The following is a 12327-nucleotide window of genomic DNA, read 5'->3' on the forward strand; positions in this document are numbered from 1 at the left end:
CTTTATTAGTTTTTTTTTTTTTCTCTTTGATACTGCTGATCATCGCGTGAGACACGCAGGTCATACCGTCGATCCCTCGCCAGCGTCGAGACTTTTTTTGTTTTTTTTTCTTGCTTCTAGAAAAGAGAGAGAGAGCGCGCGGGCGCGTTATTCGCCTGGGCCTGACGGATTCCTGAGAGCCGAGATATGTAACTAGTTAGTTAGCATTAGCATCGGCATTTCTTTCGGGCCACGCAGAGGGAAACGCAATAATAAAAGAAAAGAAAACCAGCAAACTAACCAACAAAAACAAGAAGAACCAACGGACGGGCCAACTTCTCACAACACTCTGCGAGCTTCCTATTTGGGCGGCGCCGTGTCCGCCTAACCGCCGCTACGACGGTGTTCGCCCTCCTGGCGGATTCGTAGCGTCGCCGACGAGTGGGGGATGGGCCCCGCGCTGTGCGTTAGCCGCGCTGGCGACCACAGCCTGCAACAATGGACTTCATTCGCCTCGGTTGTTGTTGTTGTTGTGTTGTGTGTGCTGGTCGAGCTTGCAGCAGACCGTGAGAGCGAGCAGCCGGGCAGAACTGGCCAGAGAACGAGAGACCTGCCCGCTGGTCGATGGATGGCTCGTGTACTCCGTAGTTAGCTGTCCCGTGGATGTCGATGCTGCCCCGTGCAGCACCTGGCGCGCGCCATGTTGCGCGTGCGGCCCACCAGGAGCTCCTAGTAGCCAGGCCGATCAGGATTAGCATGCAGCTTCGTCATGGAACTAGTTGCCTAGTTTAAATATACTCCGTAGATTCGTCACGGCTAATACAACTTCTTTTAAAACTACAGTAGCTGGATCTACCAAATCCAGGATCACCCTTGGCTTGTCAGAAACATGCACAAATCCTCCAAAATACAACTCTCATAACGAACAAACCACAAACATATGGCAGAAAATAAGGACAGGTGGTCATTTTGCAAAAGAAAAACAAGCAAAGGCACTGCTGAGACGCCCGTGATATCCATAATTCCTGGTACAAGAGAAGCACTTTCGCCAACCACAGAAACTAGATGAAAACAACTATGCAAAATTATCAGTGCGGTCAACCCAGATATCCTCCAGCTCGGCGAAGTTCTGGAAGTGCAGCGGCCGATGCTGATCGTCATAGAACCGCAGCGGCACGTCGACCTTGACATAGACAGGCCGCTTCTCCACGCTGCTGAAGGAGCTGCCCATGAAGCTGAAGTTCCACACGTTGTGTTCTGGAACCAAGAAATATCCGCGAATACGATCGCTCAGCAGAAGCTGGCACCGCTCGCCAAAGCTCGTCGAGAATCCCTGGGGCTGATCCGAGCTCGTATCCTTGTTCTCTGCACCCCACTTGTAGCCCTGGGGAGTCAGGCCCCAGGCTGACAGGGATACCGATCCAGGCGTGAAGGATACCGTCATCGTCACCGTTTTCTTGTCCCACGACGGGTGCGCATTCATCAGCCGCGAGTGCTGCGTGACGTCCATCGCCGACATGTACGGCGGCTCGTTGCCCGACATCGTGTGCAGAATTCCCAGCGGCTCAAGGTCGCTGAGATACTCATGCTGAGGCAACAGTTGCGGCAGCTGCACGTCTCGCGTGTTGCCCACCTGGGGTATCAACACAATTGTGTGGATCTCCTTGACCTGTGCATTGTCAGGAGGAGAGCGGCCATATAGGTAGGCCGCCACTTGAACGCGAAGGTCGGCAATCATGATAAACCGCTTGAGAATATTCTTCGGCATAATGTAGGTGAAGTGGCCCTCTTCCTGAATGTCTTCCGACGAGATGTAGATATTGTTGGCCCGCGTGCGGAGATTAGACGTTGCAATAGCACGCGTCCGCCATTCGGTCTTCGACGCGAAGGACTGCTGTTCGTACTGGGAAGTCGTCGTGACGATGATTTCCTCCCCACGAACGTTTTGTGTTTTGGTTGTGACTGCAGTGAGCTGTTTCTGGTCCAGCTGCTGCTTCTCCATCTCGGCAGCCTGTTGGCGTTGTAAGGACGGTGCGCTGATTTCCATACCAAGAATGATATCCCGGACTTCACTGCTTGTCAAACTCTGCGTGTTGACATTGTTCTTCTTTCCGTAGTCGTTCAAGATCAAGTCGCGTAGCTGGACTTCAACCTTGATCCATTCCTCATCGGAGAGTGTCGGCCAAATGTGATGCTCCTGAGTGATTACACTTTTATCGGGACGTAAGAGAATTTTGGTCTTGTCAATGTTGACATGAAGCGCTCGAAGAATCAAGATTAATCGAGAGAAGGCAGTGTACGAAGAAATTGTTTTCAGCCATTCGTCGTATAAGTTGAAGAGGACCATTTGCGGCTCCGTTGCTCTCAGAATCATGTCTGCAAGCTTTTCAATTTTCATGGCTGCTTGAAAGGGTAGCTGCAATTCGGATGCTCTGATTGAAATATTAGGGAAATCAAGAAGATGAACTTCAAGGGGATCAAGAAGACCCTTCCGTGTGACAATAAGTTGCTTAGGCTGCTCTTCAACGGGAAGAGATCTGATAAGGGCCGCAACTTCTTCTGCAGTTTTCCACTTGGCCAATTGGCCCAAACGTTTCTGACCAGCCCAGACACTCGTGTGGATGATCTTCAAAAACAATTGACCAGTTCGTGGGTTGAATATGAAAATGGCGCCATTGATAGGTTTTGTCGTCAAGTTGCCTTCAAAGGTCTTGTGAATCGTGACACGGTAAACGTTGGTATCGTCAATAAACAACTGAATCTGGTTACTAAACAGTTCCGAATAATTTTGCGAGTTCAGGAATTCTTGGTTGCTTTCGGACGCGTAAAGCTGAAGACCCTTTCGGATACGTTCTCTGAGAACATATAAAGCTGGATTGGCTTTCATAATCTTGGCCATTGCCTGTTGTACGAGAGCCTTCAAACCAGGGAAGTATTGCCCATATGCCGAATAAAGGTTGTACGCCAAATCAATTCCGATCATCAACCCAGTTGCGGACGGGTAGATACTCATACTATCCGTGGTATAATCAAGGTACTTGGCGCGAACATATCTTTCAATGTCATGGGAATCGTAGTCACCATACCTCAACTGCACATCCAACCAGAATTTGTTGGTAGTCGTGGCTTCGATCACATCCTTGGTGTCAAACAAAAGGGAAGGGCGTGTGACATTCCATTTGTGAGTTGCGAATAGGAGTATGTCGGCACAAGAGCTATTCATCTTATAAGATTTTCGGGGATGGATCGTCTCTTTCTGCACGGTCTCAATACCCAGCTGTTCAAGCTCCTGGTCAAAGACCTGACAGAGATCCATCACAACGGATTCATGGATTTTCTGCCATAAATGCGCACGGAAAATTTGGATCAACGAGATTTTCAAAGTGGGAATTTTGCCGTGCAAGAAGATGCCGGTAAGATCCAGCTGTACCTGGAACCCAACGTACACGTTGGCACGGTTGATAGTTGGGGACCACCAGAGAGTGAAGCGACGGTTGGGAATCTGATTCAGACCGGATCTCTGGGCGTTCGTCAGCTTCTTAAACTTCATTGATTCTTCAAAACCGGAAGCTCTCTCCCAGAAGAGTCCCTCCCAAGACGGGAACGCGGTGGCCTTGAAAAGGGTATGCTCTAGAATTGTTTCAACACCACCAAGGGCTTGGATGACATCTGTGCGATAGGCATTCAGGTTCCATAACTTTCCGTCGTGTCTCTGGCTTGTCCACCAGAACGGATTGCTCTTCATTAACTGGAAAGATTTAAATTCGGTACGTGCACGGAAGCCTTTATCAAAACTTAACGTGCTCCGATCCTTTTGGAATAGAGTATTGATACGCGGCAGACCACGGTCCCAACTATCTTCCAAGTCCTCAAGGGTCAGCCTTCGATTCTGTTGATTTGCCTCTTGTCGTTTCTGTGAATATTCCATCCAGACACGCTGTGAGTCGATAAACTCCGCTTCCCATGGAATGATATAACGGAATATATTGGGGATAAGGGTCTCTTCGTCATGTGACATGCCAGCTCTGTAGTGAGTGACACCAGTATCTGTTTGTTTCGACCACCGTTTGTCGCTTGTTGGAATCAGGATATGCGATCCAGAGATCATACCTAGGCCACCGAGCTCTTTGGGTGTGTAGAATACAGCGGGAGGGAAGCGTGAAGGCATCTTCGAATTAAGACCAATTTTTACACGGGTCTGAATCTTGGTTTCACATTTCACGATTGTATCCAGAAGGTTGACAGTGGACACTGCAGCTTCACGATAATAAGTGAACAATGCAATCAAGCTCGTATTCCACTTATTCGCGATCTTCGTAAACGTGGTTGACCCTGATGACATGAGAATTTGTCGAATACGATTATTGAATTTTTGAATGTCCTCCTCAGTTACTTGAAGGAAAGCGTATGCAGTTCGTTCCTTGGTGGAATTGTTGGTAAGCGACCACACGCTGTCTTTTACCGGGAACTCTTCATTTTGGTTGCGCCACTTTGGTAGAATGCGAACTTCAAATCCGCACATCGAAAAGAGGAGGTTGGGATTGTCACGGCTGTATACACTCGCGAATGTGTCGTCCCACTCAATTGTCGTTATGGATCTCGGTAAACGATTCTTCAGATCCCAAAACACGGCACGGCCAAGATTGACGTCGTGTCGCATTAACCTCATTCTAGAGTCTCTAGGCCAGCACTTTTTATTCTTATAGCCGATGACGTTTTCGAAATTCGGGTCAGGTTGTTCTGTTAAGAATCTTTGAATAAGATCGCGGGACTCGTCTGCAGTAAATCTGAAAAATACCCAGATCTTATCGATGTATCTTGTGTAAAGACGAATCGGGTGCCTTGTTTCCGTTGCACGGTCTCTGAATTGTAAGAAGTCGTTGGGACTCTGTGGTGGCCCGGCTAGTTCACTTGCCCGCTGTAGTCCGAGCAAAAGGAGATCGATCACCAAGCCGTAATACTGGAAAACGAAGCCCGAGAACTGGAGGCCCCGAATTAAGCCATAGCTGTTGGTATGGTTCATGTCCTTGTAGTTGAGCTGGACATTGTTCTTTGACGTTATATAATCCGCCAAGTTATGATCCATAATAAGACGGAGTAAACGGTTCAATAGGGTAAGATCGATTTTCTCGTATACTTTCGAAAGTTCTGTTTCGATCATGACATTACATTCTCCGTCGGCGGTTTCCCAAACACTGGAGAGGTTATTAATACCCTGTGCCCATTTATAAACGAGTAGTGGCGGGACTTCAGAGTCCGACGGCTTAATCCATGATGGAAAAAGGTGCCGTTGATCCGCTTGGTACCATAAGTATTGGTCCAAATATGCATCGGTGATCTTCTCAATAGGCTCAATATCGTATACTGGATTGATATGACTATAATTGTCATTCATGTCAATTCCAACTTCCTTGAACGCTCGCTGAGTTAGGAGGAATCTCTTGATCCGCGCGAGTGTTGTGCCGGGAGAATCGTATGCTTGTTCAATGAGCGCAAGCTCTTCTCTTTGGTTTTGATTCAGACGGCCCTTTACGGAGTATGCTTCTCGTAGTCTTTCTAGTGCCAGTATCAAGATTTTAGTGTCGTGCTTGTATGATACACTAGGGAAGGGAATTGGCGAGAATTTTCGTGACTCAAGCCAATGAACAGTGGTGGTATAGATGGCAACAGCTTCCTCTGAAGACACATACGGGCCATCTTTCAGATAATTATGTTGTCTTTCCTGTTCAGCCTTGAGCCAAAGGCGGGTTAAACGACCAAGGTTCTTCTTCGCTACTGTTTTATCAACAGTTGCCCCTCGTCGAATCCGTTCGCGATTATAATGAGCAACCGATATCCACCAATCGGCTTTGCTTTTAACATATCGGAGAATGATATTCTCAATCGGAGCCGGAAGACCTGGGACTTTCCACGGAATATTGCTCTTCCAACATCTCCAAGCCTCTGAGAGATGTTGAAGCACTGTATTTACCTTATTTTGCTTGATTCCTTCTGGCATCATGTCCATGAGATCTGCCATCACAGATGCGCGAAGCTCCAAATCGAAATGCGACTCAACCCGCTGTTTTGTCACTGTCTTCGCCACACCTTTGCTGTGTCGACCTTCAAACTGCCGTGACAGAAGGTTTCCAAGCCATCGCTCAAGGAGAGGAATGATTCCTCGAAGGAAAAAAAGCCAAACCCTCCATGCTGGTGCCCAAAACCCGCAACCAGGACCCTTCCCTACTGGACCGGAATTAAATCGATAGTAGATCAAGTGCTTCAAGTCTTTGCATGATCTAATTTGGTGCATGAGTTTATACTTGTACCTGTACATGCCGGTAAGCTGGCCAACATGGTTGAAAGCATACAAAATGCCATCAGCAAGTTGAAAAGCATCGATGTTACCCAGTCGGTATTGAACTTGTGCATCAACAATTAATTTGGTGAGCCGTAGGATCTCTCGCATGAGGTGGAAAGCGTTGCCAAAACGTGACTTTTTTCGCTCTTTTGTAGTCAGAGTTTTGACGGGCTTCAAATTAAAATTATAATCCAGATGCAAGTAGGTCAAGTTTTTTCGATGGATTAACAAATTAAGCATATTAAATCCCTGGCGACAGACTTGGAGACCAGCTTCCACCCAGTCAATTGTTGTTTGTTGGAAAAATTTTGTACCCTTGAGCGCTGTCAACAAGTTCTGCTTGTTTTGAGCCTTTGGTTTTTTCTTATGTAGCTCGTTAAGGACATAGGTCTTAAGCATCTTTTGATATGAAACCCGGACCTTGACAGGCTGGCCTTGAGGGCAATGCTCGAGATACCATTGCTTTACCAGCGGGACATCCTGCGCCCGCACCATTTTGCCCGAGCGACGATCAAAGGGGTATGGCGCCCACCACAAGCTTATAGCAGATGCAGTTTCGCTTGTATATAATTCTTCGTCCGCTAAAAAGGGTTCGACATCACCGGGAAGCTCAAAATCATCCTCATTGTTGCCAATACCAAATATCTCATCCTCGTGGCTCACAGTAATGTTTTTCGGAGCAACGGATCGGGAGGAGATCGGGTTAATTACTGGGTCGAAGTAAAACGCAGGAAGATTTGGGTCGTCAGTCCTAACATAGACAACCTGTGGATAAGAATACCATGACATTTTTACGCTCCTTGGCAACGAATTATACAAGTAAGGAAATGCAACTCTATACTCTGTCCTTATTGGCGCACGGAAGATAATGCGGTCGATTGAGTTGAATTCTCCAAAATCCTCGTCATTTGGATCGATGTCCTTGTACAAGGGTTCAAATCTTGGACCCCCGGGGATGGCAACGTTAAGCGCTTTCGCTGTCAAAAAACTGTTAAGGTCGAACATGTGGTAGTAGTTTTTGTCGACAACGTCGCTCAAGAGTTGTCGACTTAGGCGGTACAAAGTCGCCATTTGAGGAAGAGATAGATTCCACTCCTTATAGCTAGGCCCATTGACATGAGAAGTATCAAGAAGTGGTCGATGCTCGTAGAGCCATTCATATACTGGGCCATCCTCGTTTTCGTCGAGTTCCATCTGAATCGGTTCCAGAGGTTCCACATCCTCAATATTTTCAGACCAGGACAGCGGGGGCTCCTCATCATCAAAAGGTGGAAATCGCATTCTTTTGAAGTGTCTTCGGTCACTCTTCTCCCGCCGCATGCACACCCACATGGTTGCCCATTGCGCATGGAAGACAGGCTCAATCACTCGGGGAGTTTCGTTAACGAGGGTCAAACAGCCATTTACATGATATAAAACCTTGACTTCTCTGGCAGATTCCCAGGGCATTGGCATATTTTCTAGAAGCTTTAATACGGCATGGGGCATGAACTTCAACGCGCCGAGGTAACTCCTTTTATCGGTACTGAATTTTTTCTGCGACACGTCTCCAATATCTTTGACAATCTTTCGTAAATGCTCCGGCGGCATATCAGCCTTCTGGCTTTCGACAAATCCTGCCTTTCTCTTCTCTCCAAACCGATTGCGCTGTGTTCGAAGCCATTCCTTTTTCTTTTGTTCGAACTTGGCAACTCTGGGGTCAGCGGGAGGTCTGTATCCTGGAGGGGGAGGAGCTAGGGGCATAGATGGTGGAGCTCCAGCTCCCCAACCTGGCGGAGGCGGAGGAGGTAGCGATGTCATGGCTAGATAGCGACGACGAAAGCTGGACGTGTCGCGTCAAGGGGATAGGCTTCACGTCCGCTGAACCATAGGCGTATGCGTATGTAAAAAACACAAGCTAAGTAAACCAGGGAACAAAAACAGAGATGGTTCAATTAATGATACAATTCGTAGAGATTGCACCAGAGGCGTGATGTTAATTCAATGGGCAGCTCCAAAGCTCAAGGACGACGACCGCGCTGGAAGATTTCTGGAGGCAACTGGGCTTGGCAGGGGCTAGTATGCTTTGGGACTAGTCGAAACTCGCCAAACTTTTAGCGCGAAAACGCCGCCAACCCACACAAATCGGGGTTGCGAACTGAAATCTCACGCCGACAACGACGACGCCGCTATCCTCCCAGCACCGACACTCGCAAGCTGAGATCAGAGGATTGCCAAAATGGGAAACACAAGACTTCAATACGTGAGTATAACTCCTGGGGGCGTGGTGGATTTGGCACTTAGAGACTGACCCTTCATATTTTCTACTTAGCGACGACGGAACCCGTACGTGTACCTCCAGCATTCGGTCTGCCTTGAAATTTACCATTGGAAATCAAGCAACATTAACAAGTGTTTTTCTTTCTGCTAGTTACAAGACACGGTCGAACAAAGTCCGTGTCGTCAAAACCCCGGGTGGTGAGCTTCGATATCTCCACATTAAAAAGAAGGGCACTGCGCCAAAATGTGGTGACTGCGGCATCAAGCTCCCTGGTGTGAGTACTCCTTTGGCTAATGCGATGGACTCTCCGTGGCAATCAGTTGCAAATGTCATTTTTCAATGGAAACACGTTACCTCGGATATTGTGCAATCCCTTCGATACTGACATATTTTGACTCGTTAAGGTACCCGCACTCCGCCCCCGTGAATACTCTCAGATTTCCCGATCGAAGAAGAACGTTACTCGCGCATATGGTGGCTCCCGATGTGGAAACTGTGTCAAGGACCGTATCGTCCGTGCCTTTTTGATCGAAGAGCAAAAGATCGTCAAGAAGGTGCTCAAGGAATCGCAAGAGAAGGCCGCAGCTTCGGCGAAGAAGCGATGAAGGGATGAAGCAATAAAAAGATGATGATCGCGGAGATGGGTCCGGTATGAGTTGGATTGCACTGGAGTTCTGGGTCGTCCGTGGCATGGGATAACGAAGCTGATCTCCCCTGATTGCATGAATTCTTCAATGAAGTTGTGTTTTCGGGATATTTAATGACCCTGTGTTATTTACAGAACGCTTCATCTTTTTCGCTTCGCTGTCTATACCAGCAATGCCAACAGCAAAGAATACCTCCAATAAAGGTGTTTTATTCAAGAATATGAAATAATCACCGGGACATCCTAGCTCCATACCTTAATATGCCCAATTCAATGTGACCAGCCAACTATGACCATTACAGTAATCTGGATGAATGCACTTCATAGCCAATATTGCCTTTTTCCCCAGTTGTTGAGACCTGTTAGATGTACTTTCATCGCCTGAATGGATAGGTACATGTAGGGGATTTTTCATTATTAAGCAACCTCTTTACTGATGGAAGCTCAGTATTTACCTACAAAGTAACTACAGAAGCGGCCTAAGGCACAGCCCCCAGGCTAACGCTTATGTGCAATACACAGCAGCAGGAACCCGGCCAGTTTTTTTGGTGGCCGATTAGCGTATCAGGTATTTCACCCTGAACACGAGTTCTTTCCCCCTGAAGGCCCTAGCCAACGCACTTTGGGATTTTGACTAAGCGACGGCGTTGCAGTTTTTGGGACAAGAATGCACATTCTGAGGGTTGCATTTCGAAAGGGCTAGCTAGTGGAGGCCAAGTGACGCCGCAGCGTCGCTAAAGCTCGCATCTGGCTATTCGACCATATTACTGAGAACTGATTTCTGCAAAAGGAACCCCCGGGCAAGCACCCGGCTCCCCATTATTACTGCAAGCCTGATCTGCCGGGAATATTCCGGGGTATATGGGAATAAACATACATCGCACTATGTATGGTTTATGATCAACTTCGCAGGCCTGAAGTGCGTATATCTTTTAGATACGAGAACGTCTGAATTCGAAGGGAAGCAGGATTTCACGCAATGGAAGTTGAGATCTCAATGGCACAGCATCCGGATCCTCACTTGCGTATTGAAGAAAAAGGAAAATAATAAATAATAAAAAATGCAAGATGTTTCATCCATTAGTTAACCCTGCAAGAGTCAACACGGAAAGCTGCTCCATTCCAGTATGAAATCCATTGAGCGACAACCATTTCCCCTAGAATTGGCATGGGCAACGGGGAGGAAAATTCATCTGAGTAGCTTGGCGACATGACATTTGCTGCTTGAGGAAGTTCCGTTTGTTAAAGAACAGAAGAAGGCTCTCGACATGCCACTTTCGGATGTGGAGTGGCGGACAAAAGCGATAAACGGGCGAAATCCTTGATGCGTGCGCTTGGTTTAGCGGTTGCACTATGCGCAAATCCATCCCCAACACCTTGAAAGAGGCGGGCTCTGTGCAGGCGGATTTGGAACCTGGTTAAGCCCCGTGGAGGGATTAACCACGAACGGTAAAGATTGGCTGAAGAGACGGGCGGCGTCGTCCATCCACGTCCCCAGGCCGTTGCTGGAAAACGGCACCAAAAGTTCTGGATCGGGCCGCTACCAAAGCCACAATGAGATCCGAATAATGATTTTGTCATGGGCGTCGGTGATTAGCCCGCGCGGAAGAGCGAGGTTGCATCTTGTATCCCCGTTCGGCGTTCAGACATCCCGCCCTACTCGCACTGACCTCAACATCTGGATTTGGTAGAATAATGGCATATCCATCATGCCGCAAAGATCGACCTTCCTCGCATTTTGTCTTTGAATGTCAAGGCTTGTCATGCCTGGGCGACGCAAGAATACCCAGAGAATGCCGGAATTTTCATCGCAGCACTCCATACAGCACACCTTGCAGACATCTGCCAGCTATACAGGGGAAAGAATGTGTCGTTTTTTGTGTCGATCTCATTCAGGCGCCGGAGATTTTGAATAGTCCAGGCCGGAGGTATACCCACTTCCGCGGTCCAAAGTACTCCATAAAGAAGATCAAATCCAAGAGTGAAGAGGTTGAGATCGTGCCGAATTGAAACGGATGTTAGATCCGAACCATTAAAAAAGAGGCAGAAGTACTCCGTACTGCGTACTCTCGGCCCCTTATTAAGTCGCCACATGATGATTTGGCTACGACTTTAACGCAGCGGGTAAAATACATTGAGACTCGTGCGCAAAACGTGGAGGCAAGTATGTAACTACATACATACTGTACTCCGTAGTCCCTCAAGCCAACGGTGCTGAAGGCTATGGCAATTTTACAAGTGCTCTAAGGCCCTTGTCTGACTAACTAACCGAAGACAGACCGGGGACTTGCACGCGACACGGCTAGGAAGGCTGCGGCTGCGGAGGTAGGAACAAGTAGCTAAAGCCTTCGAACTCTCACCGAGCTGTGAGGCCAGAACTTCGGTTCGTGCCGGGGTTGTCAGCAGGGGAGTGGTGGGGATCCGTTTTCGATCCATCCGTCTATTATTCATGCAGAATTTCGACGCAGTGTTAGCCATTGCAGCAACGATTGTTGTCCAGTAATAAGTCTTCCGCCACTAAAGTCATCCCCCTCGTTCAGAGACGAACGAGCATCGCTGCTGTTAACAAGAGACGGTTGCCTTGGACCCTCTACTTAGCGAGTTGAAACGGCGTGAAGTAGCCAGATGGGTGCAGAATGTGGTTTAGTGTCTCATTCAACTTGCCGGGAAGACTCGGGATAGTGCATTTCCTCACATACAATGAAGTCAGTTGAGGGATTATCTGCTTGAGTACGAGGATCTAGTGGGACCTGACATGGGAACCGCTGCCACGATGTGCTGGACGCCAATCACTAGGGCGACATTCCAGTTCTGGTGTTTGAAAAACGGCTTGAAGAAAACGCAAGTATAATTTCGTGGTGGCGCCGGGCTCTTGGGCTTTCAGAAATCGCCCCACCGCAGCTTTCTGGGGAGCAACTAAATAGCCACTGCCAAACATAATAATATTTGGGTCCGGGCACACTTCTCATTTGTACTCCGTACGGAGTACAGGCTTAGTTATCAAATACGGTAGTAATGTGCGCCATTCCATTCAAGCGTACAGAAGCTCGGCACCTGAATGGGGGCCAGAGTTCCTTTGCTCTCAGCTAACTATGCAAAGGG

General features: G+C 48.0%; 2 protein-coding genes across 2 annotated transcripts; one reads left to right on the plus strand and one right to left on the minus strand.

Annotated features, from left to right (window-relative positions):
• Positions 1-1054: 1054 nt before the first annotated feature.
• PRP8 (pre-mRNA-splicing factor 8) lies at positions 1055-8119 on the minus strand (the record flags this gene model as incomplete). Its single annotated transcript, XM_049250313.1, has 1 exon — positions 1055-8119. One exon carries the CDS (start codon positions 8117-8119, stop codon positions 1055-1057), a length of 7065 nt encoding a protein of 2354 aa, XP_049110673.1.
• A 418-nt stretch (positions 8120-8537) lies between these two features.
• RPL34B (60S ribosomal protein L34B) lies at positions 8538-9184 on the plus strand (the record flags this gene model as incomplete). The annotated part of the gene is made up of 4 exons (XM_049250314.1): positions 8538-8561; positions 8631-8644; positions 8730-8853; positions 8984-9184. 4 exons carry the CDS (start codon positions 8538-8540, stop codon positions 9182-9184), a joined length of 363 nt encoding a protein of 120 aa, XP_049110674.1.
• Between the last annotated feature and the right edge of the window lie 3143 nt (positions 9185-12327).

This window comes from Ophidiomyces ophidiicola (genome assembly GCF_022830035.1).
Source record: "Ophidiomyces ophidiicola strain CBS 122913 chromosome Unknown scaffold_3, whole genome shotgun sequence".
Classification (NCBI taxonomy): domain Eukaryota; kingdom Fungi; phylum Ascomycota; class Eurotiomycetes; order Onygenales; family Onygenaceae; genus Ophidiomyces; species Ophidiomyces ophidiicola.